Source organism: Pararge aegeria, chromosome Z, assembly GCF_905163445.1.
Source record: "Pararge aegeria chromosome Z, ilParAegt1.1, whole genome shotgun sequence".
NCBI classification, from domain to species: domain Eukaryota; kingdom Metazoa; phylum Arthropoda; class Insecta; order Lepidoptera; family Nymphalidae; genus Pararge; species Pararge aegeria.
Window position 1 is genome coordinate 23315759 of NC_053208.1, and position 24947 is coordinate 23340705.

Genomic DNA, 24947 nt, shown 5'->3' on the forward strand with positions numbered 1-24947 from the left:
TGAGGAGTTAAGTTAAGGTCACCTCGTCATTTTCAGGTGTCGATAACATCACGGACGCCCGTTGAGGAAGAAGGCATATCGGCACAGCAAAAAGAAAGACTGCCGCCGCTCATACAGACGGTGACCGGACGCGGTGCTACCACTCACCTCATTGCACCTGGCACCACCGCTACCACCCACGCACTCACCTTCCAGTACAGGTACATTTTTATTGGCACTGATGGCTTACTAATGTCGCGTATTTATTTTATAATTCTATTTGACATACCTTGATGTCCTAAATATAAGGATTATAATACTGTTACAGGAAGTCGTTAATATTAAAATAGTACTGTTTAAACGATGGTATTGAGTCTAAAGTTTTTCTTCGTAGCGCGGATAATTTTCTTTTCATGAATGTTTTCATTTTAATACTTATTATCGTATTTCGGTCTAAGAGGAATCCAAAACATTCAATATCATAAAAATTGGTCCGGCCGTTCTTGAGTTATAAATGGCGTAACTAACACAACTTTCTTATATAGATATTTGGGAGAGTGTGTCGAAAAACATCTTTCATCTGGTTTATTAATATATTTAAAAAAAATTGTCCCCGATAAAGTTTCAGCCCCATTTCACACTTTTTGAAAATAATCTTACAATATTTAAACCATGAAGCTTTTAAGTAAACTACAAAAATTCTTTTTTTTGGAAAATTGCTTCGACGATGAAGGAAAACATCGTGGGGAAACCTGCATGCCTGAGAGTTCTACATCATGTTCTCAAAGGTTTGTGGAGTCCACCAATCCGTGAGGGGGCCACTGGGCCAGCGCGGTGGACTTATGCCTTAACCCATTTTCATTGGGGGACGACGAAAGGTGTGTGGAGTCCGCCAATACGCACTGGGCCAGCGAGGTGGACTACGGCCTTAGCCCCTTCCCATTGTGGGAGGAGACCCGTGATCGATATGAATGAAAGAATGAAAAAAAATTTATACTAAGATAATTGTAGTTAATGAACAGTTCCTATATGTAATTGTAACTATTCTTAAGAATTATTATAAACTATTGAAAAAAAAATTCACAGCGACATCGACTGCCCTGTGACTCTCAAAGCCGTTCCTCTACACTACGGAGTGACGGAGAGCTCCGTGTTCGAGAAACCAACACCCGTCACCAACATTGAGGAAATCATTGAAGCCTTGAAAGAATGGTAAGTTTTGTATTGTTTTTTCATATTCCAATTGTTTTTTTTTCTTGTCCCGGGTTCGTTCGGTGTCAAGGGTGATATGGGATTTATAATATATAGATAGTATTTGGGGATATTCGAAGTTCAAGCGGTACTAAATTATGTCTACACTAGCTGTTGCCCGCGACTTCGTCTGCTTGTTTTTGTTTTTTGAGACACATGGACATTAAATTTAGGTGTAGTTGTACTGACATTTTTATGTTGAAAAATTCAAAATTCATTTATTTCAAGTAGGCCTAATACAAGCACTTTTGAAACGTCAAGTCTGTCCGTGTGTAGTGACTCTACCACCGGTTCGGAAGGCAGATTCTACCGAGAAGAAGCCGGCAAGAAACTCAGCAGTTGCTCTTTTATAATATCAAAAATTTACATTTTACATTTTACATTTTAACATTCATTTTTCTATCTTGTGAGAGATGAAAGCGGAGCCGGATGCTTCCAAGCAACCTTGTCATTAAGAAACTCATCAATTGTATAATAACCTCGCTGTAATAAATGTGTTTTAACACATCCTTTAAACTTATGCATTGGTAAATCCAAAATTACCTTAGGAATCATATTATAAAAGCGTATACTCAATCCCACAAATGACTTCTGCACCTTTCGCAGACGATATGCAGATGTCACTAATTTATGACCATTTCTTGTAAGTCGACTGTTTATATCCACTTTTTGTTTATAAAGATTAATATGTTGTCTTACAAATACTATATTGTAAATGTTGTGTGTTCTTATAAAAAAAAAATTCTATTCGAATAAACAACATCTGAAAAGAACTGTCTGACCAGTCTCAGCTCCTCCTGTCACTTACAAAACATAGTAAACGTTATAGGATCGTTAAATCGCATTGTTAGTTGATTTATATGCTAAAGGTTAACAAAGAACATTTCTAACATTTTTTATATAGTCCTTGTGTAAAATCGTCAAACTTTTTCATCACCTCTCCCCAAAGGAACTGAGCTTAATTTCGGGATAAAAAGTATCCTAGATTATTTCTAATACCTCCATGAATATGTTTTAAAAGTTTCATGATAATCGGTTCAGTTGTTTTTGCGTGAAAGCGTAACAAACAAACTTACATTCACATTTATAATATTAGTAGGAAAGTAGGGATAGACGTGACGTTATAATTTTGAATTCGGCGTTTCACCTGTCATGGCGGATCGCAAGATCCTGCTGATTAATTTATTTAAAATAAATACTTCGATTATAAATAAAAATACGTTTTCGTAATCATAATATATGTAGTGTGCTCATGACTATTTTATTACTTGAGTATTTTGTCATCTAGGTTGGAGAAGTCTGGCCGCGATGTGCAATGCAATTGGCCGTACTCTATAGTGACCAAGCACTGGCATGGCACGTGGCACCCGGCGTTGTTGCAGCCACGAAGCGATGTTAATGTGAGTACTTTGATCTTTGTCGAACAAACCACCCAGATGTGATTATTTTGATAGCCTCTCTGGTGCAGCGTTGAGTGGTGTAATTTTCAGTGTGAGATCTCAGATTCGAACCCCGGTGGGGGCCAATTGGGTACTTATAATTTCCGAAATTTATCCGGTCTTGTCTGGTGGGAGGCCTTGGCCGTTTCTGGTTACTACCCTTTAGACAAAGATGTGCTGCTTAGCGATTTCGGTTTCCGGTATCGATTAGAGATATGGGTTAAATACAACTGACACACCCCCTAACAGTTGAGCCCGTACCATCTTAGACTGCATCATCACTTACCACCAGTGAAATTGCAATGAGGGGCCTTGACCTTGGCGATTTGATGCGGCCAACTGGACTATTTGCTGTCCTGCACATTTCTGTTTAGACAAAACTGATGAATCTAACTTGATAATTTATATTTGTATTTGTATTAGGTACATGAAGTTTGAATTTCCCCAGATGCGCTATCAAGCGATTCGCATCGGGGGCGGTTGTTCTCTCGAGCTGCAGGTTCGCCCCGTGGTTCTGCTTGCAAACGCGTCACCCGTTGCGTTGACACTGCGCGCACACAACTCCACACCTCTGTGCAGACTCGAGCCCGGTGTGGCTATGTCGCCACAAACAAATGTATTACACGTAAGGATTCATTTTTATTTTATAACAAGATATAATTTTTTTTTGAAGGCCGATCGGCGCATTTAGCAGCGACCCTTATTTCCGTGGGTTCGATTCCCACTACTGGTAAATGTTTGTGTGATGAGCATGAATGGTTTTCAATGTCTGTTTATATGTATATTCTAAGTATTTATGCATATTATTCATAAAAATATTCATCAGTCATCTTTTTACCCATAACACAAGCTACGCTTACTTTGGGGGTAGATGGCGATGTGTGTATCGTCGTAGTATATTTATTTATTTATATTTATTTAACAGAAAAGAAACGCAATCATTGCAATATCTACCAACTCAAAAGTAAAAATCAAATTTGAATACTACGCTGTTGGTGACGAGTAATGAATAGAATGTAATGCTATTCCCAATTTTCAGAAACCCTTCTTCTTATCTGTGGAGATGGCTCGGGAGACTTACGTGAGTAGTCAGCTTCAAGTTTGCAAAAGGGATCACGGCCAGTACGGCAATCCGCCGCCCGGACACATCGCCCTCGACCGTGCAGCCAAACTAGCTATACACTGTGGCCAAAAGGTAATGCTGTTTAATATTATAAATGTAAAAGTGTGGATGTTTGTTATTCAATCACGCAAAAACGGCTGAACGGATTTGGATGAAATTTAGCATGTAGCCTTTCCCGATTCCTTCAGTAGTTCCCGAGGGAAAATTGGAAATTGTTAACGAGCGAAGCTTAAGGCCTAATTCTGCAGTCCACGCAGACAAAGTCTTTCGAGAAGGCCTAGTTTATAAGCACTTCTCAGACGTTTAAATTTATGGTTTATTAGTGAATCTATCACGGATTCTACGCAGTCGGCTACCTACCTCTTCTACCAAGTATATTTTTATCAAGCGCAAGTCAATCTAGTAAAAAAAAAAATTAAGTATTCCCCACACTGAGTCGTACGATCGTGCTTATTCTCTTTCTCTATTTAAAGGTGGCGCTTTTGACGTTCTGCTATGAAATACAAGAAGATATCAACGTCCTTGGCATCACGTCTACATACATTTTGATCAACAGACTACCTATTGATGTTGTGGTGAGAATTACTAAAATATTTATTTTGAGTTTCTAGTATAGATCATGTGCTTGGAAATGGAATAATAATTAATTGATTCTGACTGCAGGTGTCACCAATGGTGGTTCCCAGACCGTCGAATGACAGTATCCTTTTACGTCCGAAGATGTTCAAAGCCATTCAACCAACCAAGGAAGAGAGGTAATGGAAACTATTTATTAAGTTAAAATCTATACAGATTTGTTAAGCCGACGAGTATAAATGGGTCTTGGTTAAATATAAATTATACTATAGTAAATTTTCTGTGAGATCCGCGTGAACGCGTAGAATCGAATTGTTCGGTTTTTTAATACTTCACGCTATACATTCGCGTTCTTTCTTCTTCTACTTAGTCGTTGCAGTCTTGACAGACCGGTCGTGGTCGTCATCTGGGTGTTGTGGCTCGCTTTACAATCCGTCGCCACTCTTTAACGCTTGCCTGTCTTGCGCATTAATGTAGAGGAGCCTCGAGTGCGGTCTTCACTTGGTCTGTCCATCTCATCGGTGATCTACCGCGTGCTCTAGTGCCGTCTACTTTTTACTGGACACGTGACCGAATAAACTGAGAAATCGCGCTTGAACTGCAGAAGATAGGTGCTATTTAATACTGAGTTCGTCGAGAGTTGATTTATTTGTATCGAACATTTTCAAGGTCACTCCCAAACGAATATTCCGTACATTTTACGTGCTCGTGATGTGTTTTAATGCTTTATACTTTATTTATGTCCAGGGTTCAAGGAACACCATTATGTAGTTTCTGGATGCGAGGTCGTTGGCGTGATACGGACGCCGAAGAAATACGCACCTATCTGTGTATCGCGCTACCATCGCATGTGGACCCTACCACCTCTTACGTACCCGTGCGACTGGACAAGCCACCCGTTAGAAGATCTATCGCGCTTAGACAAGAGAGGGGCCACTCCGTAAGTATTCTTTATGCACTTGGTAGCGGTACTCCCTCGGGTGCACTTGAAAGGTCAGTCCTACTCTAACTCCGTACTTGTACGTGGTGCGTCACTTAACCCAAATCTATTAAGCTACTGATGTTAACGATGTACCGATATATATCGGTGTGTGTGTGTGTGTGTGTGTGTGTGTGTGTGTGTGTGTGTGTGTGTGTCTTGTATTTACAAACGTGTAATATACATGTTCTAAGGGCTCTTAATAAATATCAGGAAGAGCGTGGTGGTAATCTGCTACATATGGAACAGCGAGGAACTTTCGTTCAATTAGATATAGTATACAGTGTAAATGAAGTTTTGTTTCACTATTTTGGCTATAATAGCTTCCACATAAGAGGTATATATATGCTGCCGGGGATTTTTTATGAACTATTTAAGTGAACATAACTGTCCCACTATGCATTATCTTAGCCTTACTCTTAACGGTTTATGCAGCGCACGGCAAGATAGCTGTTATTAGATTAGATTGTTGTATTTTAATTAATATACAAAGAATATATTTAAATTATAGCCTATATGCTACTCTGATATGTAAACTACATTGCTGTTTTATCAAAATTTGTTCATAGTTTTTACGTGCAAAAGTAACAGTCATCTATTCATACGTCCATATTAATCTTACAAACTTACACGTTTACAATATCAGGTGAATAAATTTGATCATTTATGATGATCATCATCATTTCAAATAACTTTGACCTATGATACGAAGCGGTCATAGGCCAGTGGGTCGGACTTCGACTTCACTTTCGGGGGGCGAGTCCAAATTTCAGAACGCACCTCTAACTTTTCTAAGTTATGTGCGTTTTAAGCAATTGAAATATCCACCGCAATGTTCCAGCTTGGTGGACTACGGTCTTACCCCCTTATCATTATGGGAGGAGACCGGTGTAGTAGGCCGGTAGTAGGTTGATATGATGATATTGATGATGATGATACTAAGGCATAATATGTTTGCAGATAGCCGCCGTGGTAACCCAAGTGCGTCACGAATCACGCTGGGTGATAACAGTGGCCGAAGACCCGTGCCCGCAATTTGTGGTGCGCAATCTTACCGCTAACTCATTAGCTGTGGCCCAACCGATTTTCGACGAATCTGGTCAGGCCAATGTTCAGGTATGTTGGAGTTGAAATATTTGTAGAAATTATTCTGTTTTATGTGTGTTATTTTATTACTGTTATATTTAGTGGGGGTTTCTTAAAAACATCCTTAAAATGCACCGGTGCTGACCTTAGTTTATTTTATATATTTTACTATTATGTAGATACATGAGACAGGGCGTTGCAAATATAATTATTTACTTTTCTTTATTCATTTTTACACTAAAAGATGGCAATATTATAATATTAAATGATAACGTATTATACAAAATAGAATTATAAAATTAAATGAACCTTGTACCTGCACTGAATTTTGTACCTCTCGTACTTTGTTGTATAATCCAAAGTCGATTTGAACTCTGGTAATTTAAACCATCTGCCGTTAAAATACCTGCATCATTTTCACAGCTTTGATAAATTCTCGCTTTAAACTTGAATTAGATTTTCCGTTTCCAAATCATTCGAAAACTACGAATCTTACGAATTCTACTTTAAGAGTATTTTCTTATAATGTAATGTCGAACCGTACGTTTTTTACGACTAGTTTTGTTGTTCGCATACAGTGCAGAGGTTTCATGGAGACTACATTTTAAAGCTAATACATGGCCTAAACTGGGACACGGCGTTAGTATTATTTTTATTACTCGATTAAGGCAACGAATGAGCGCCAGCAGAAACATGAGTGCTATTTCAGAGCTATGTATGTCTCCTCCTAGCGCTTATTATTAAGGCTCATAATAACATGCTAGAAACTGGTCGGGGGGACTCTGCCGAATATTCACTCGAATCAATTGTACAAGTCACGTAGCTAAAGTTTAAATGTCTTTAACAATCCGCGAAATATGCCACAAAGTAATCCGGCCCTGTAGTGCAAGAATTGCTTGAATTGCAACAGATCCATAATGAAATATCAGTTTTCTTGGCATTACCTAAATCAGCGAATACCAATAAAACTGCGCGGTTATCACCAGGCCAGATAAGTTGTGGAACTATATCATTAATAAATTGCCGGTGTAACTACAGACACATGAGGCTTTACTACAGACACATGATGGATACAGGACGGCACGTTACATGGCGTGATCCTAGCATGCTCTGCTTATGTTTGCCCTGTTTATAGGCGTTGTAGGGCCATCTGATTGCTCCGCTAATTAGTATTATAAAAAAAACAATTCTGTGCCAGCCGGTGGGAGAATGCTTCGGTGTGAGATGGTTTTGCGAAGTGGAAGCTTGCGGGTCGACCCACTACTCGACGCCTGACTACGGTAATCGTTATCCATCATTGGAGATATCATCCAGTCCGCCTGTACCGTTCCTCACCGTCGGACAAAAGATTGCAGGTGAGAATTGATACGCTTGTTTTTCTGCATTCCATACTTCTTCAAAACTGACATATACGTCCTAGATAGACCGCACTTGTAATATTTCAAGTTCGTAGGCTTTATATTTCCTGACATTTCAGTCAGTCAGTCAGTGACCTTTCGCTTTATCATTATTGTGGTATTACGCATTACACTATTGGCTCAAACACGCAATTTAGAAGAATGTTCAATAATTCCGTCAATAACTACAAAAGCGATAATGATCATCATCATATCAACCGATAGACGTCCACTGCTGGACATAGGTCTTTTGTAGGGAGTTCCAAATTCCACGGTTGTGTGCCACTTGAATCCAACGGCTACCTGCGACGCGCCTAATGTCTTCCGTCCACTTGGCCGGGGGTCGACCAACGCTGCGCTTACCAATGCGGGGCTGTCATTCCAGCACCTTGGGACCCCAACGTCCATCCCTCCTCCGAACTATGTGCCCCGCCCATTGCAACTTCAGCTTCGCGACTCGTTGAGCTATGTCGGTAACTCTGGTTCTTCTACGGATCTACAGATTTGATCACGTAGAGATACTCCGAGCGTAGCTCTCTCCATCGCCCGCTGAGTGACTCTGAGCCTTCTTATGAGGCCAATACCGATAATCGCAATGCACTAATCACAACTTTCGCGACTCACAGGTGATTTCCAATACGAATGGTCTCAACCGGTGGCGATAGCGGATGGCGAGCATTTACTGCAGATGGCGGGTGGCGTGACGATCAAAGTCCGAGTGTGCACGAATCATCATTCCACGCTTGTCGAACTTCAGGACGTTGACCAAGTATGGAATCTAAAATGAAAGAACCTCTCGCTCTCAGTATAGTGTACATTATTCTACTAGTCGAGCCCTTTAATTTGATACCTATACACATTTGATTGATTGAGGAAGTTGTGTAATCCCTACTAATATTATAAATGTGAATGTAAGTTTGTTTGTTACGCTTTCACGCAAAAACTGTTAAACCGATCATCACAAAACTTTGTAAACATATTTTTCATTGTAATATAAATGTAAAAAATGTTATGTATAGTTTTATATCGGTCCAGTACTTTCAGAGCTACAGTGTGTAAAAACAAACAAAAATCTTTCCTCTTTATCTATGAGGATAGATTTTTCAATCATAGAATAACTCATCCAAGGAATAATATTGTTATTTACGATATGAAAAACTTAAAACGTCTCATTTATCCCTCGGTTGTCGATTATCATGACGCGATTCGCGCAGTGGGCAGCGACCCTGCTTTCTGAGTCGAAGGCCGTGGGTTCGATTCCCACAACCAGAAAATGTTTGTATTATGAACACGAATGTTTTTCAGTGCCTGTTTATATTTATTTTATAAGTATTTATGTACATTATTCATAAAATTTTTCATCAGTCATCTTAGTACCCATAACACAAGATACGCTTACTTTGGGGCTAGTTGTAGTAGTATGTTTATTTATTTTATTTTTTTATCAAGCGATTTAGGAATCCAATAGAATAAGAGATATTAAAGTTAATGTTTCTTGCAGCACGACATATCAGCTAGCGACATACGACGGCGATTACTCGGTGTCTCGGATGAGTCAACATTATTTCAAGAAGACGTAAGTTTTCAATTCAAAATTCCTTCGGGCATTTGTATTTACAACTATCGGTTTTCTTAACTTTGTCCGCGTACAGAATCAGATAAGTTAACTTTTTCAACCTCTAACTTTCATACGCTATTCTATATAATATACCCCAACCCACCGCGTTGCATCATCCGCCCGCGTAATTAATCCGTAATTGGCCGTAATACGTTATTCTTGGTTCTTAAAAGTCGTAGCGTAATGTTAAATAGCCTAACACAAGATTTCTATAATCCGACTGGTAGTGGCGCGTTCAAACAAAAAACAAACTATTTATTATTAGTACAGACTAGCCGTTACTTTCTCTTCGTAGAATGTCTGTTTGCCCTATTGTCGCGATATAAAATAAGATAAATACTAGCAAAGTCTTCTAAATAACATTTATACCCAATTACAAAAGAGAAATAGAAGTGTTTCTATTTTATTATTTCAGAATAAGGGTAAATCGCCAATCACAGAAGTACGTCGAGTTAGCGCATACGAAAATCGTAAGTAAATAAATAAAGTACTCAACTCTTTCTGTTTTAATTTTATAAATGTTTCCCGTAAAAAATCTTTTAAAAAAAATCGGTTGTAAATAAATATGATTACATGTATTTTAAAGTTCGATTATGATACTATCGTCCAGTAATTTCATAAACGCCTTATCCTTAAAATTGTTTCCAATGCCATCATCACACACCGTATATTAATGACCCGTAAAAAAATCCTAAAATGTCTTAAAAATAAGTAACAAAAGCCTAAAAAACAAAATACCTCTTACAAATTACTAAAAAGTTCCAAAACAAATCGATTAAGTCTTTCGCGCAGTATAAAGTGGCCTAGATTTATCTTTGCAAGCATAGACAATACTTGAAAATCCCGTCAGCCGTTCTGAAAATTAGCATTTTTTTTTTTGAAATGCTATAATCATTCAAATAATTAAATGAGTTAATATGTTGCAGTCTTTCGAAATTTCACAGTCAGATACTTCTGTTTTAATTATTTATATAGACATTGAGTTCATTGTCTAATACGATTTCTCTATTTTAGTTATGGAGGCATTCGCTCAACCGGGACCAAGTACATCCAAAGAAAATGAAGCATTGCTACGTGTCGACACACAAACCAGTGCCCCGTCGGCTTCGGAAGTCGAATATGGAGTAAGTCCATTTTTTCAGACTTTTATTACAATGTAAAATTTTTGTTCATCACTGTTCCGAACATCATAGAGCAGCCCAGAGTAAACAAAAAGCCACAATTCGCTGGTAAACAAGCGGGGAGGATAGCCGTTAAGCCTCCGGCCAGCTATGTCGTAGGGTCGGCGGCTTTTCTGTATCACAGACCACTTATGGACTGAAGTCTTCTCCCAATGGGACCATAATCACCACCCTAGGCAGACGGGTTCGTGATCGCAGTAAATGGTAGTGGTAGAACGGAGGACGCTGCCCATTGTTTTGGTTGTATAGACTCTTTTGGAAATAGCAGCGATGTGAGCGACCAGATATGTAGAAATAAACCATAATATACTCTATGCGCAATGGGTAGGACTTTTACACTAAATTTTCGGGAAGCCGAGTACGATTTCTACCACGCATTTCTAACTTTTCTAAGTTATGTGCGTTTTAAGCAATTAAAATGTCACTTGGTTCAACGGTGAAGGAACACATCGTGAGGAAACCTGCATGCCTGAGAGTTCTACATAGTGTTCTAAAAGGTGTGTGGAGTCCACCAATCCGTATTGGGTGACTACGGCCTTAAACCCTTCTTATTGTGACGGGAGACCCGTGCCCTGTAGTGGGTTGGTAATGGGCTGATAACGATAACGATAATGATAATTACTCTACGGACTGGAATCACAAATTAGGCATAGCGAGTAATTGTTTGTATTGCTGTCATCTGGTATTAATATATATATTTTTTTTGTATGAACAGAAACCGGGAACTCAAAACGTGGAGCAAATTGTGATGCTGACTGCACAGGATGCGTCCCTCAGAGACTCGTCCCTTATGAAACTTTCTACAGCTGTCAGGAACGATATTGCAGGTACGAATTAATGAGACAATCAAACTAGATAAGTTAGTGAACTTCGTACAACCTGAATCAGGCCATCTTTTAAAAGAAATCCCAAAATAACGTTATTCAAATTATTAATTAAGTTATTCGATCGTTTTTTCCTAATTTAAGTTTGAATTATTTATTGGTATTATCTTAACCATTTTTGAATATATGTTTTACAGAATCGTACAAGAGTGAGATACCAAGCGTAATGTCAGTCGCTCGTGATCTTTCCACAGATTACTCTGAAAATTCCTTATTGTTAAAAGTTGAGGAAAAAGGTTATTTTCGTATTTTCCCGGCTGCATCGATGCAAGGTCGTTGCTGAAACGATATATTTAGTGTCATTATTTATAGATTCCGTAATAATTAAATATGTTATGATCAGTACCTCGGCAGTAGTATTTTTAACGAGTTGGTAGCTGTAGCGAAGTTTTAGTTTTTAACTCTGTATTGTATTATAAATTCAAATTCAAATTTAAATTCATAAATATTTTATTCATTTAGACCTTATCACAGGCATTTATAAAGCGTTCATATATTTAACTTTAAACTAAACCTAGGAAGGTTCCAAACGTGCCCTGGTCTTCTTAGAAGAGCCCACAATAAACTTAGCCAGGCTTTTTTTTTCTTATCACCATCTCCCAGACGAGTTAATGTTGAGCTATGAAGTTAGAGCAATTCAAACCCAAACTTTTTTATCATACATGTAATCCTTAACATTATTATAGGATTTTTCTATAGCCTTACGTTTTATGTAAACTTCGAACTTATTCAGAGACATCTCAAGGATTTCATCTGGTAATTTGTTATAAAATGATATACAAATATATTGTCATTGTTCACGTCAAAGTTACGTAACTTTTAAAACTTTTGACGACAAACAACTTATGGACTTACTCAGTAAAGGCGGCCTTACCACTTGTCATGATCTATGAGGGAACTATTAGGCGTAAGGAGGATGAGCGTTCTTCATACATTTTCCATCGTTCGCGTTTGTTGCGATTTAATACAAATCCTTTCTTTTTTATATAAGCTTAGTTGTAGCGTTAAGGAAGAACAAACAAACAAACAGACACACTTTCGGATTATAATATTAAGTAGGGATTTTTTTCACGAAGCACACATCCTTTAAATTGAAAGGAATGCAATTCTTAGGTACTAAGAGTACGTCTATGCATGACCGAGATATGCATAAGATGTGGATGGTTCAAAGTGCATCCGCCTATTAATTCAGATCCCGTTGATTGTATATATTTTCTAAATTGGCTCCTTCCTAGTATCGCCTTTGTTGGGAGTTAACATTCGTTGTGTTGTGGTGTCTCGTATAACAGTGTTTAAAATTTAAAATTGACTATTTTATTCTTTTATTTTTAGTCTTATTATTTACACTAGCGGTCGCCAAAACCGTTTTTCAATTATTGATAAAAATTAAAAGCGTTTCGCTGGATATATGAATGTCATTTTTATTGCGTGTTAGATTACGTGTTAGGTATATTTCGTTCGCAAAACTTTTTACTCGCGGTATTGCATGTCAATAATTGTTTTTTTTTCTTGGTTATCCACGTGTAACACTGTTAAGTTCTCGAATCAATCCATGTACTCCGACATATACTATATTTCATTGGGTAACGGTACCTACTTCGATTAGTTAAAATCTTTTCAAATAGACAACCTTAATGGACAATTATAATAAATCTGACGACCTCCTTGATGCAGTGGTAGACGCTGTGGTCTTATTTAAGATCGGCCCCGGATTACATCCCCGGCGGAATTCCGAATTTCCACCTAACATTTGAAACTTTACACAAAACCGAGTTCATGATCATACGAATCATAAAGAAGGATCAAAACTATCATTCATACGTAACTAGTAATGTAATATCGTAATCTCAACTTGTGTAGTAACTTTTTCAAAAATATGCTCATGCTAATTAAAAGTATGTACAATGCAGTTGTAACTCAACAGATTGGTAGTTCTCTCCTCAAAACATGCTCATCATCAATTTCGAAGCCGTCAATTAATACTCGACTTTTCCCCCAGAGTGGTCACGGAGCAGCCAAATATGGAAAGAAATAGAACGATTCAGATGCGTCGTGGGCAGTATCACCCTTACGCTCGGTGCTTCAGCTGACGAGCTACCCTTGCTGGCAATACATCTACAGCGAGCGGCGATCCGGGTGCAATCCGACTCTAGGGTAAGTCACATAACTTCTTAGCTTCTCCTTACAAAACCATTTTTATCAGCCTTATCTCAGGCACAACGCACAAGCTTCCGCTCTCATAAGAAATCTTGGGCCCTTATGCGAGTCTACCATGCTTTGAGGGCCTTCTATAAATAATAATAATATCTGACAATACCTCGCAAAAGTGAAGCGGTGATAACGCATTGAGTAGGAGCTCGACTTCACTTTCCGGAGGTCGAGTTCGAATCCCAGCACACGCCTCAAACTTTTCTATGTTATGTGCGTTTTAAGTAATTAAAATATCAATTGCTTCAACGGTGAAGGAAAACATTGTGAGGGAGCCTGCATGTCTGAGAGTTCTACATCATGTTCTCAAAGGTTTGTGGAGTCCACCAATCCGCACTGGGCCAGTGTGGTGGACTTATGCCTTAACCCATTTTCATTGGGGGACGACACCCGTGCTCTGTAGTGGGCAGGTAATAGGTTGATGTGATGATTATGATGAGTGTACAGATAAACAATGCTATAGCTCAATGTACTTATCTGGTAAGCTAGTGACATTAATTCTATATCGCTCTTTCTAAACAGAAAGTGCGCACCACTGTTTCCGTAGCCGACTTGCAAGTCGACAACACGCAGTATTCGACGGAAATGTTCGACTTTGCGGTCGTGGCCGCGACTCGAGCGGTAATAGAAGAGCCGGAAAAGTGGTCGCCACTGTGGGGAATGTACAATGAAGTGTTTCCAAAGAATTCTGCCGATGGCAGGCTATTTATGCACACATGTCATGACAAATGGACAGTTGCCGGGTGTAGTTTTCAAGGTAATTATTTATTTATTTATTCACCAAATATCAAAAATTAGCATAAAATATGACATCACGTGCACAAAAGCAACTTTACTCTGAAGTGATTTCTTCCAGAAACCCTCGAATTACTCGAAACTTCTTAGTTTCTGTCTCATGTTTAGTAGGATTACTTTACTCACCATTACCCCAGTACTTCTACTCTGTATCACATTATAAAGAAGTTACAATAGCTTGATGCCTGTATTGGAGTGAGGAAAGAATCACTAGCCTCGATTGTATTTTTTCCTTACTCCGCACCACCCCCAACTTACTCTGACCTTGGCCTGGGTATCTTCACATGCTCCTAGCTACTTACTTTTGTGAAATAGTATCTCATGGTTGTCTTTTTCACAGAATTGACGGAGATCGAGATCAAATTGGGTCCACTCGGACTATACATCGAAGACGCATTCATCGGCGCCACATTAAACCTCCTCCAAGTGGCTGTACCGACAATCCCGCAGACTCCTGAAATGGTCGCAGTTGCCGAATCCAGATCCTTGCAAAAACCAATCAGATTCAGGAAACTTCTCCTTCACCCATTGGATTTGACCTTGACACTCCACACAGCGGTAAGTTAAACTATTTATTGCTACGTTTTAAAGTTCTCGTATTTATAAGGCATGTTCGCATGTAATTTACAATGTAGATAGTTTCTTATAACTTTTTAACGGAATTTAATCATAACCGACCGATTTTAATCATATGCGGATTATGAATTTAAAGGAAACGTCAATTGGATTTGAAAACGCCTACAAGAAATAGCCACTGTCTTTTTACGCAAACACAGACGCGAAGCTGTGATAACATAGTGGTCGGTTCCTTTCGGAGGACCGACTTAGATATCCGGCACGCACCTCGTAACTTATCAAAGGTCAAAAACAACGGTCAAAGAAAACCCGAGAGCCTGAGAGTTTTACATAATGTTCTCAAGGGCGTGTGAAGTCTACCACCCTACACTTGGAAATCATGGTGGGCTCCGGCTTTCCTATTCTCAGAGGAGACCTGTGCCCTGTAGTGGGCCGGTAAAAAGATGATAATGATGACGTAATCAGAAATCGACACCTATACAGGTTAATATAAAAAATACCAGTAAGCTCTCGGGCTTGTAGTTTTTTACATTAAAACTAACAACTTTTGTTCTACGACTTTTTCTTAAACTCTATATAGTTTTCTACGTAATAAAGTCGAAAGTCAATAAAGCCATTGCTTAGCTAAACGTATGATTGCAAATTTGACTTGTTTTTTTTCTTTCAGGTCCGCATATACATAGCGCTGGACGAGAGCCCCTTGTGTCTCAACAAATTCCAACTTGAAGACGTGATGACCTCCTCGGCGAAACTGACTCACGCGTTGACAGTACATTACCTATCCGCTGCGCTACTTGCTGCAGGTCAGTTGTGTAGATTTTGTTAGTTTTTTTTTGAATATATTCTCCAATATCACTTTCTCTTACTCAGCTTAGCTAGCAAGATCAGGAGACATTATTCTAGGGGAAAGGACCAAATTTTAATCCTCTCCCACAGCTTTATCAACTGTCCGGGCATTGGCACAAAAGTAGAGATAATATCTATTGAATATTATATTCTATATAACTCCTCACAAATGTCTTAGAGAGGGCAAGAACCTTCTAGAACGGTTTTGTAGTAGTTGAGCTTTTTGCGACAGAGCTCGTCCGGGGAAGTACTATCGCCGCGCATATTTCTGCCACCAAGCAGTATTGTTGCAATTCTGTGTTCCGGTCTGAAGGGCGTGGTAGCCGGTATAATTATAGGGACTTGAGGCTTAACACCTTCGTCTCGAATTGATGGACATAAGGCGGCATGTTGCAGGACGTAAAGTGAAGTACCATCCGGTGGGCCACCTACTTGGCAAAAAAAAACAACTAGCGAATTTTCAGCTGAAGCTAGTTATCACGATACCGATTGAGGCGTGCCTTCAAGCGTATTAGCGTTTTGGTACGATCTCGTGCAGATACCGATTAGAGGTATGAGTTAAATGTAACTGCCATACTCCTAAAAGGTTTGCCTGTTACCATCTTAGACTGCATCATCGCTTACTACAATGCAGTCAAGGGCCAAAAACTTTTTGAGGAATAAAAAGGAACGGCCTCGCCTTAAACATAAACTTCTTTACTATGCATTTTTTTTTTTTCTTAATTTTATTTTTTTCTCATGAAATTTATACGAGGGTGAAATAAAAAATTCACTTCGAATTTGAATTGAGAACCTCCACTTTTATTTTAGGTCAATTATCATCCTTAAGTTAGCTTAATTCTCCGCCAATGTGAGCTGCAACCATTGAATTATACGAACGAAAAATTATAGAACGTACTTACTAATATTAAGATTTAATATTTGTTAGCAGTTCCGTTTCAAAGATATTAAGATTTTTTCTCTTAAAGTAGGTGTTTAATATTTCTGGTCAAATTATATCTTTATAAGTAAACCATTCGAACCAAAATTTATTTTTATTTATTATGTAAAATGAGGTTAATAACGTTTTTTACATAATCTAATAAATAAAAGATGGAAATAAGGTAAAAGTAACAACACGAAGTGTTGTTACTTTTATATAGATTACTACTATCGCTCTCTTTGTGCTTTAATAATCAATGTTCAGTCGAACGTAATATTACTGTTTTTATAAATATTTTGATTCGTTGAAATAGGTATAAATCGATACTTAGTTTAGTTTATGATCTATTACGTATGTATACGGTAAGCGCAACCTTAATTATCTAAATCAATATTGGTAGTAGGATTTTTTGGGCAGAGTGTCGAATATGACCAGTAAATATTTTATTCCGATGAGCATTTTTATTTTATTTTATTAATATTAGGTTGCATTTTCACCCCATATCTGCAAGGATGTTTAACAAAGTGATGGTGAAATTTTGAGTAGTATTATTATATAAGTCTGTCATTTTCTGACGCTTGATTTATTTTAACATGGCTTGTTGGCTTGACCTGTCAAAAACAGTTAGGGGCTATAAAGTCTTGGACAGAACTATCTAATAAGTAAGACTTAAAAATTGTTACTTAGTGGTTTCAAACCTACCGCTACGCATTCTCACTTATATCGGGTGGTAAAGCAGCCTTAGGATGCGTTTCAATAGAAGCGGAGTCGAACGGAGCCGAGTGAAGACGTGCCGGGCTAGACCAATCCGTGTAAAGTCTGGTTGCTCTCTTCTTGCACGTTCTCGTTCCGCTCCGCTCATCTCCGGTTTTGTTAAAATGCACCCTTATCGTGTGATTCCACTCAACGGAACAGAGCTGTGATGAGCTGCAACGGAGTCTATTCGTTAACATCTCAGCTTCGATCCGCTCTGCCTCAGTGGAATCGCACTCCTTTATTTTTTGTTTGGGGTTTTTCCTATACAGGTTGGGTAGTAGGCGGTTTAGAACTACTAGGCGCTCCGGGTGCGTTAGCTGCGAGGGTAGGAAACGCGGGGGGAGGAGTCCGCGGCGTGGCTTCGGCTGCGGCTGGCGCCTTGCTTAGATCGCTAAGTGCAGCTGCAGGCTCGCTTGCCAGGAACCTTGACTTGCTAGCTGGCGATGATGACCATGCGCGAAGAGCTGCGGCTGCGAGGTAACTAGTCTGGGTTCTTAATATTTGAAGTTAGGTTTGATGGTAGGTCTCACCTGCCTTAGAGAGGGTGGCCTTAATTCATAATGTACTTCTTAAAACTAATCTTATTGTTCTTAATTAGTTTCTAACACTATCTGACTGACTGACGTGCAACGGACAGCTTAAACCGGTCTCGGGAGTTCATTTTAATACTACAGAAAACTAGGAACAATCAAGAGGAGATTTAAAGCTTGTATTTATTGATGAATATATTCCGAAGGACCAAATCGTTTGTTTGTTTGTTTATTTTTTAACTTTATTGCACAATTACAAAATAAGCATGTGCATTTAAGAAACTCAACGCCTAAAGGCATTTTCTACCGGTCTAACCTTTGTTAAAGTGCACAGTATTAAAATTAAGCGTAGGTATTGATGATGTAAAAGAAAATCAAACGCTCTCTTCTGCCCTACTCTCTACTCAAAATGATATCGTAATCGTATTGTACTAAGAGTGTTTCGAAAGATAATTTCGATAATTTCAAATTCCTATGCCACGAGTCAGATGAAACAAGAATAAAAGCACTCGCAGGCATGCAGGTTTTCTCACGATGTTGTTCCTACACCGTTAAATCAAGTGATATTTAAATTGCTTAAATAAGAAGCGCACATAACTCTGAGTAGTTAAAGGGAACAGGATATCGACAAGAGGCCGGATTTGTAGCCACAAGGCACTCTCCGATACTGGGTACAAAATATTCAAAATTTCCGTTAATACAGGAGGCGACCGCCCTCGAGTTTGATGGCCGGTCTCGTGGCAGGCATTACGAATTTTGCCATCAATATACTTGGTAACTAAGATTTTCTTATTATGACTAAACTTAACTTAACTAATCCTACTAATATGAATGCGGAAGTCTGTAAGGATTTATCGATGGATGGATGGATGGATGTTTGTTACTCTTTCACGCATAAACTACTGAACCAATTTGACTGAATTAAAACATAGGCTGCTTTTTATCCCGGGACAATGTACGCTTTACGCAGGATTCATGAAAAATCCAAAAATCCGCGTACAAAGCCGTGGGCAGGAGCTGGTATTATAATAATTATCATAACTTAAATTTTTTTGCCATGCGTTTATTAACATTATAATATTCCGCGTCGTTTTTTTTTTGAATAATATATCCCAACCCACGTTGGTTACCTGAGAAGAAAATGTATAAAAAGGTAGTTATTCGGTATAGCTTTTTATTCCACATTCTCGAAAGATTTTACCTAATAACTTGTTGATTCGTGATAGAAGCAATAGTTACGTATATGCTGGGAATGTTTTTATTGGCTACCCATTAAGTCAGCCTTCTGTCTGACAGACAGACACACAGATTGACAAGGGTATGGTAGTAATAGGGTCCTGTTTGGCAACATTCATGTAACCCTTAAAAGGCTGAAAATATGAAGAAAATTGAAAACAAAATCACAATCCTACAATGAAGTAGAAAACTCTAACATTTCTATATTTCAGATTAGACAGATAGAGCAGTATTATGGTTGGAATATTATCCATAGTTTAAAATAATTAGTATATGAAACTTCACCTTTTAAACATTAACGCTATTCACTTCAATTAATTAATATAGTTTTGACATTTAATTATTTCTTTTATATAGTTTTTTAGAACGAACATATATAATCACCATTTTGTATATCCTAGCCATGCATCCAAAAGTTTTGCACAATCTGTTGGACAAAAATCTATTTACTAAACTAATTTGGCAAGTCTAGAAATATTGCTATCCTTTTCATCTTTTCGAAAAGGATGGCACGATTTTAACACTTTTTGATTTAGTTTAGCTACATATTTGCGTAGAACAGTATTGGCAACAGTATCGAAGTTAAAGTCAAAACAAATTTTTATTCAAGTAGGGCCCATAGGTGTAACTTTTAATACGTACCTTTGTGATTCTCTTACTTTCATCTGTTCATAATTTCATAAATATTATTTTAGGTTTTGCTGTCCACTTTGCGTGAGATAAATTCGGCGTGGACGACGAATCTTATATTAAAATTTGGAAGTTTTACATTCCAATGTTTGATTCCGAGGTGCGTGCGCGGTGCTCTCTTTTGCATAATAGACGTACTTGCGAATGTTGTGCAATGAGATAGAATGACCTCTGCAGAAATTTGTTAATCTATTATTTAAAGGCGTGGATAAAAAAATTCAATTCATAACCGACATTTAAAAGAAGGGGTTCTCAATTCGTAGCCAATTTATTTATTTATTTTCCTATGGTATTCCACTTTTTGTTTTAACTAAACGATCATACGGTATAATTATTTCATTAAAAAAGGTGTACCCTACGAAATCTTAGAAACAAAACACTAGATATGTTGCTTACGCGTCAATTTACCGCCGAGTACGTGACTCATAACACACAAGTAGTTATTTGATACTATAAAAACACTTGTAACAGTTAGCAACTTTATTGTAATTTTTGAACCACATTGCTACATACGCTCTAAAACTACTGGTGTATGTATATGTAAAAACTATTTTTTAATAAAAAAACGATTTGCTATACTGTCAAACCCTTTAACCAATTTTAACACAGTAACTGAGTTTAGCTTTTAGTTTCAACGGTGAAATCGGGCATATACTAACGGTAAAAGGCAGAGAATTGTTTCATTTTTGAGGTTCGATTTGATATATTCGTAGGTGCTGTTGGGGGTCTCGCTCATCACCCACTAGTGGGACCGGCCGTGGGAGAGAGTGGCAGCGGAGCGACCGGACTACGCAGGGGCATCCTAGGCGCCATCACTAAACCACTCAGCGCAACGGCTGATCTAGTTGCGTACGCTGGACACGGCCTGCTTTCACAAACTGGCTGGGATCCTGTTCCACAGGTAAGCTAACACACAACCACCTCACTGACGCACAACTTACCTCGTGAGCGTTGCAGTCTTATGCATTAAGGTCACGGGCTCAATCCCGGTCAGGAGCAATTTAGGAATTTATGATTTCTGAACACTGCACTTGTCTTTTGGGAGGCTTCGTGGCCATGGTTGACCCAAACAGCTAAGACGTGCTATCAAGCAATTTAACGATCCCCTGTTTTGCCGCTTTATACAACGTGTAACAGAATTACGAAATAATATTGAAGGATGCATAGAAATCGCCCTGTATTAAATGAAAAATAGCATATTTATTTTTCCATTCAAACAAATTCAAAACATTCAAATTGTTTACGTATTACGAAGATAAAAGAGCTACGCGCGCATAGTACTTACGCTACGCGACGTGTACCTAATAAAGTGACAGGAATCATGAATATATAATTTAAATTCTGATGATTTTGATGACATGTCATGCCAGGTCTGTATCTGATTTATTTCTGTAAAAACTATGGCAGTGGTTTACTGAAAAACTTTTACGTTTTCGGTTTCACAGACAAGTCTCAAGACTCAGTACATAATGTACCTCAAAAGCCTGTGAAGTATTATTTCGGTTTTCAATAACACGTTGTATAACAGATATGACGGTCCCGGAAGGTCCCGGCTTCCTTCACCGGCAGCGACAATTTGAGAATTTATAATTTCTGAATTTTCTCTGGACTGGTGCGAGCCTTTGGCCGTAGATAGTTACCATCCTATCGAAGAAGTGCTGCAAAGCGATTTAGCGTTCCGGTAAGATGTCGCGTAAAAAAATATTAAGGATATATTTAGCCCGCTACCATCTTAGACTGCACCGTAATAGCAGAAGAGAATGCAGTTAAGGGCTAACATGTAAAAACGTCTTGGAATAAGGCTCTGTCGAGTGGTTGTGAAAATGTTCTTATTTGTGCGCAGCCCCGCCTAGGTGGTGTTCGCCCGATCGATCAAGAGGTTCTCGCCCGTTGGCGGCGTGACTGTGTGCGCTGGAGTTTCCGACTTGCAGAAATGACGGTGTTAGCGGGCTTCGACGTACAAATCAACGATGCGCAAACACATCTGCTAGTCACTCGTAAGGTGCGTATAATCTTTTCTTACTTTCAGTGTAAAGTTTTTCCAAATTGTTCAGGTAATTGTAAAAGCACACTTGCATAAATAGAAGCTCATTCTATTGTGTTCGTTTAATGTAAATAAGGAACAAAAATGGTCCTAATATAGACCCCTGTGGGACAACACAACTTATACATTACACCGTTTTCAATTCACGTCCATTTATTTTATCGCTCTTCTTTGTTATATATATATATATATATATATAGTAGTTGTGTTGTAGTTAACGTTATATATTAGTATTCCCGGGAAAAATAAGTCTACGTTAGTCACTGGATCTCAAGCTGTCGCCACAATCGATTAAGCTATAAAGCTGTGCATATGCACCTTATGTTCATCACGATCATTACATCGGTTGAGCAAAGTATTGGTAACAAACAGACACAATTTTGCGTGTATAGTATTCTTGTTTAATTTATTTATTTATTCAATTACAAGTCCATTACAATGTCATATAGATTACATAATTATTATATTTTTCAAAAAGAATGTCAATCTAATGTTTACATTTGAAATGGAACCCTGTGAGGACGCTGTAACCAGATCGAGAGGCGGACTTATTGTCAATATTAAATATTCTCATTTAGGCAGTCATTTATTTTATAATAAGCTTTCTCCAGCAGTTAATGTTTTAAGGATTTTGTAAATAAGTTTATACTTTCTTTTTCTTTTATATGTTCCGGGATTTAGTTGTATATTTTGGTGCACTGGGGTTTGGGCCGGTGCTGTGGATTTAAAATTTCGATGGCGGACCAAGTTGTGTTTGCGCATGCGCCGCCATGTATCCTGCCGGGCATGTCTTGGAGTCTTAAAAAAAATTCTGGATGTTTTCTTACAAATTTGCATGTTTCTAGTATGTATATACAAGTTTGTTAACATTCAGGTGACTTTCTTTACGGTCTTAATCGATACTAGACGATTTTGTACGGTAAAACGGTTGTGTCCACTGCGAGACACCTGATGTCGTCCGTCAACACAGACTGCAACGATACGACTGCCAACAGGGTTGATCTTCCAGAAAGTTAGCATCATCAACATATCAACCCATTACCGGCGCACTACAGAACACGGGTCTCCTCTCACAATGAGAAGGGGTTAATGCCGCAGTCCACCACGCTGGCCCAGTGCCGATTTGTGGACTCCACACACCTTTGAGAACATTATGTAGTATCATGTTTTCTCACGATTTTTTCCTTCACCGTTGAAGCGAGTGTTATTTTAATTGCTTAATAAAACGCACATAACTAAGAAAAGTTAGAAGTGCGTGGGATTCGAAATCGGCCTCCTAAAAGTGAAGTCGAGCTCCTACCCCAGTGGGTAGGATAGCCCAGTGGCTATCACCGCTTAGAAAGTTAGCGTCGATTCAAAATGTATGTTGCCGCGGAGGCTGGAGTGTAGCTTCTCGCAGGTAGTCAACTGTACCGGCTCTCTGATTGGCTCATTCCGAATATTGAATTCTGCGCAACGTGACGTACGTAGTTTCGATTAAATACCCTTATGTCAGAGCTATCCTTTGAGCAACGCAGAAGATGACATTCAACACATGCAAAAGATCTCAGCTCTTAATATTTAAACTTTTCTTTTCAGTGTCTGGTACTAGTCGAGCCCGAGACAGACCAAATAACGGAAATGATAGAATTAAAGACTTGCACACTCAGCCCCTACCAAGGTCATGTAATCGAGGTACGTATCTTTCATCTTAACACACTTATTCACAAACATTACTAGGATGTCTTAAGACACGATCTAAACGCCTATAGGTTCCACTAATTCATGGACTAGAAAGACAAGATAAAATCATCACTGCCACTAACCCCGGCTTAGCACGGGTGCAATGTAGATACTAATGGCAGTTTGTAGTGATTAATAATACAATTCCGTAGTAAATTATTTTTAATTGCAATTTAAGCGCACAAAATTGTGCTTGTTACGATAACACTTTGTCTTTATCTGTTTTTGTCTGTTAATGAAATGCATTTAAACTAGAAACCTTCCTCTTGAATCAATTGCTGAAAGATTAAATAGAATTCATTGCGTAGTTAAGAAGATCTAAGTGTACACACAGCGGGAACGACCTTGTTTTATAGATAGATAGTTAAAAAAGATAATGTAGGTAAATATAGGAAAAAGAAGAGGAAGGGGATAAAAAAAGACTGGATCTTTCTGGAAAAATAAAACTAAAGGTTGTGGTAGGGACTCATAGAAAGTTGCTGGTATTGTTGCCTTCGCGTGACCCAGTCACCAGGCGACGAATTCGAACACCGTGGGGTTTTAGTCGGTAGGAGGCGTCGTTAGTCGAGGTGTGGTGGTATCCATGAGGATTTCGATTTCTCGCCACGAGAAAAAAGGGGCTTTTAGAGATGAAAAGAGAAGGTTATATTGAGATGGCTATATTGACAAGATTTTAGCTCTTAAGCTAAAAGAGATGAAGAAGATTAAAATTAAAATTTTACTTTAGGAGAATTATGCCCGTGTTCATATAGTCATCGCCTAAATCGAACGCCTAATGACTAGGAAAAAAAACGTTTTGCTAACCCTTAGGTTAGGTTAATTATTGGTCAACGGTTGATGTATGCCTAGGAATCTCCTTAGGTGTTACGAATTGCCTTGTTCGTCGTTAGTGAAAGCGGGCATTAAAATAATTACCTTTCCACAGTTAAGCGTGGCACAAAAGAAGGCTACAAAAACACCTGAGTCCCGAAACGTGAATGAAGACAGCGATTATCAGGTACTTACGCTCGCTCGAATTGATTTTTGGCATATACTTAATTGAATGGTTAGGTTCTAACGTACCTTGCCTACTTGAATGTTAATAATTTTAAGTTAACTCTAAAATTTCT

At 38.5% G+C, this 24947-nt stretch overlaps 1 protein-coding gene across 1 annotated transcript in view; it reads left to right on the forward strand.

Annotated features, from left to right (window-relative positions):
- Nucleotides 1-24947, forward strand: part of LOC120635992 — a 107910-nt gene that overhangs the window by 79915 nt on the left and 3048 nt on the right. The window contains exons 61-85 of the mRNA XM_039907213.1: nucleotides 37-200; nucleotides 1066-1191; nucleotides 2519-2630; nucleotides 3118-3294; nucleotides 3709-3864; nucleotides 4266-4367; nucleotides 4456-4547; nucleotides 5116-5308; nucleotides 6308-6463; nucleotides 7632-7788; nucleotides 8457-8599; nucleotides 9332-9406; nucleotides 9864-9918; nucleotides 10463-10572; nucleotides 11345-11456; nucleotides 13513-13667; nucleotides 14244-14478; nucleotides 14857-15074; nucleotides 15760-15895; nucleotides 17886-18093; nucleotides 18850-18920; nucleotides 20786-20973; nucleotides 21916-22074; nucleotides 23695-23790; nucleotides 24764-24835. Of these exons, the coding sequence (XP_039763147.1) occupies nucleotides 37-200; nucleotides 1066-1191; nucleotides 2519-2630; nucleotides 3118-3294; nucleotides 3709-3864; nucleotides 4266-4367; nucleotides 4456-4547; nucleotides 5116-5308; nucleotides 6308-6463; nucleotides 7632-7788; nucleotides 8457-8599; nucleotides 9332-9406; nucleotides 9864-9918; nucleotides 10463-10572; nucleotides 11345-11456; nucleotides 13513-13667; nucleotides 14244-14478; nucleotides 14857-15074; nucleotides 15760-15895; nucleotides 17886-18093; nucleotides 18850-18920; nucleotides 20786-20973; nucleotides 21916-22074; nucleotides 23695-23790; nucleotides 24764-24835 (3468 nt within the window). The remainder of the gene's footprint in view (nucleotides 1-36; nucleotides 201-1065; nucleotides 1192-2518; nucleotides 2631-3117; nucleotides 3295-3708; nucleotides 3865-4265; nucleotides 4368-4455; nucleotides 4548-5115; nucleotides 5309-6307; nucleotides 6464-7631; nucleotides 7789-8456; nucleotides 8600-9331; nucleotides 9407-9863; nucleotides 9919-10462; nucleotides 10573-11344; nucleotides 11457-13512; nucleotides 13668-14243; nucleotides 14479-14856; nucleotides 15075-15759; nucleotides 15896-17885; nucleotides 18094-18849; nucleotides 18921-20785; nucleotides 20974-21915; nucleotides 22075-23694; nucleotides 23791-24763; nucleotides 24836-24947) is intronic.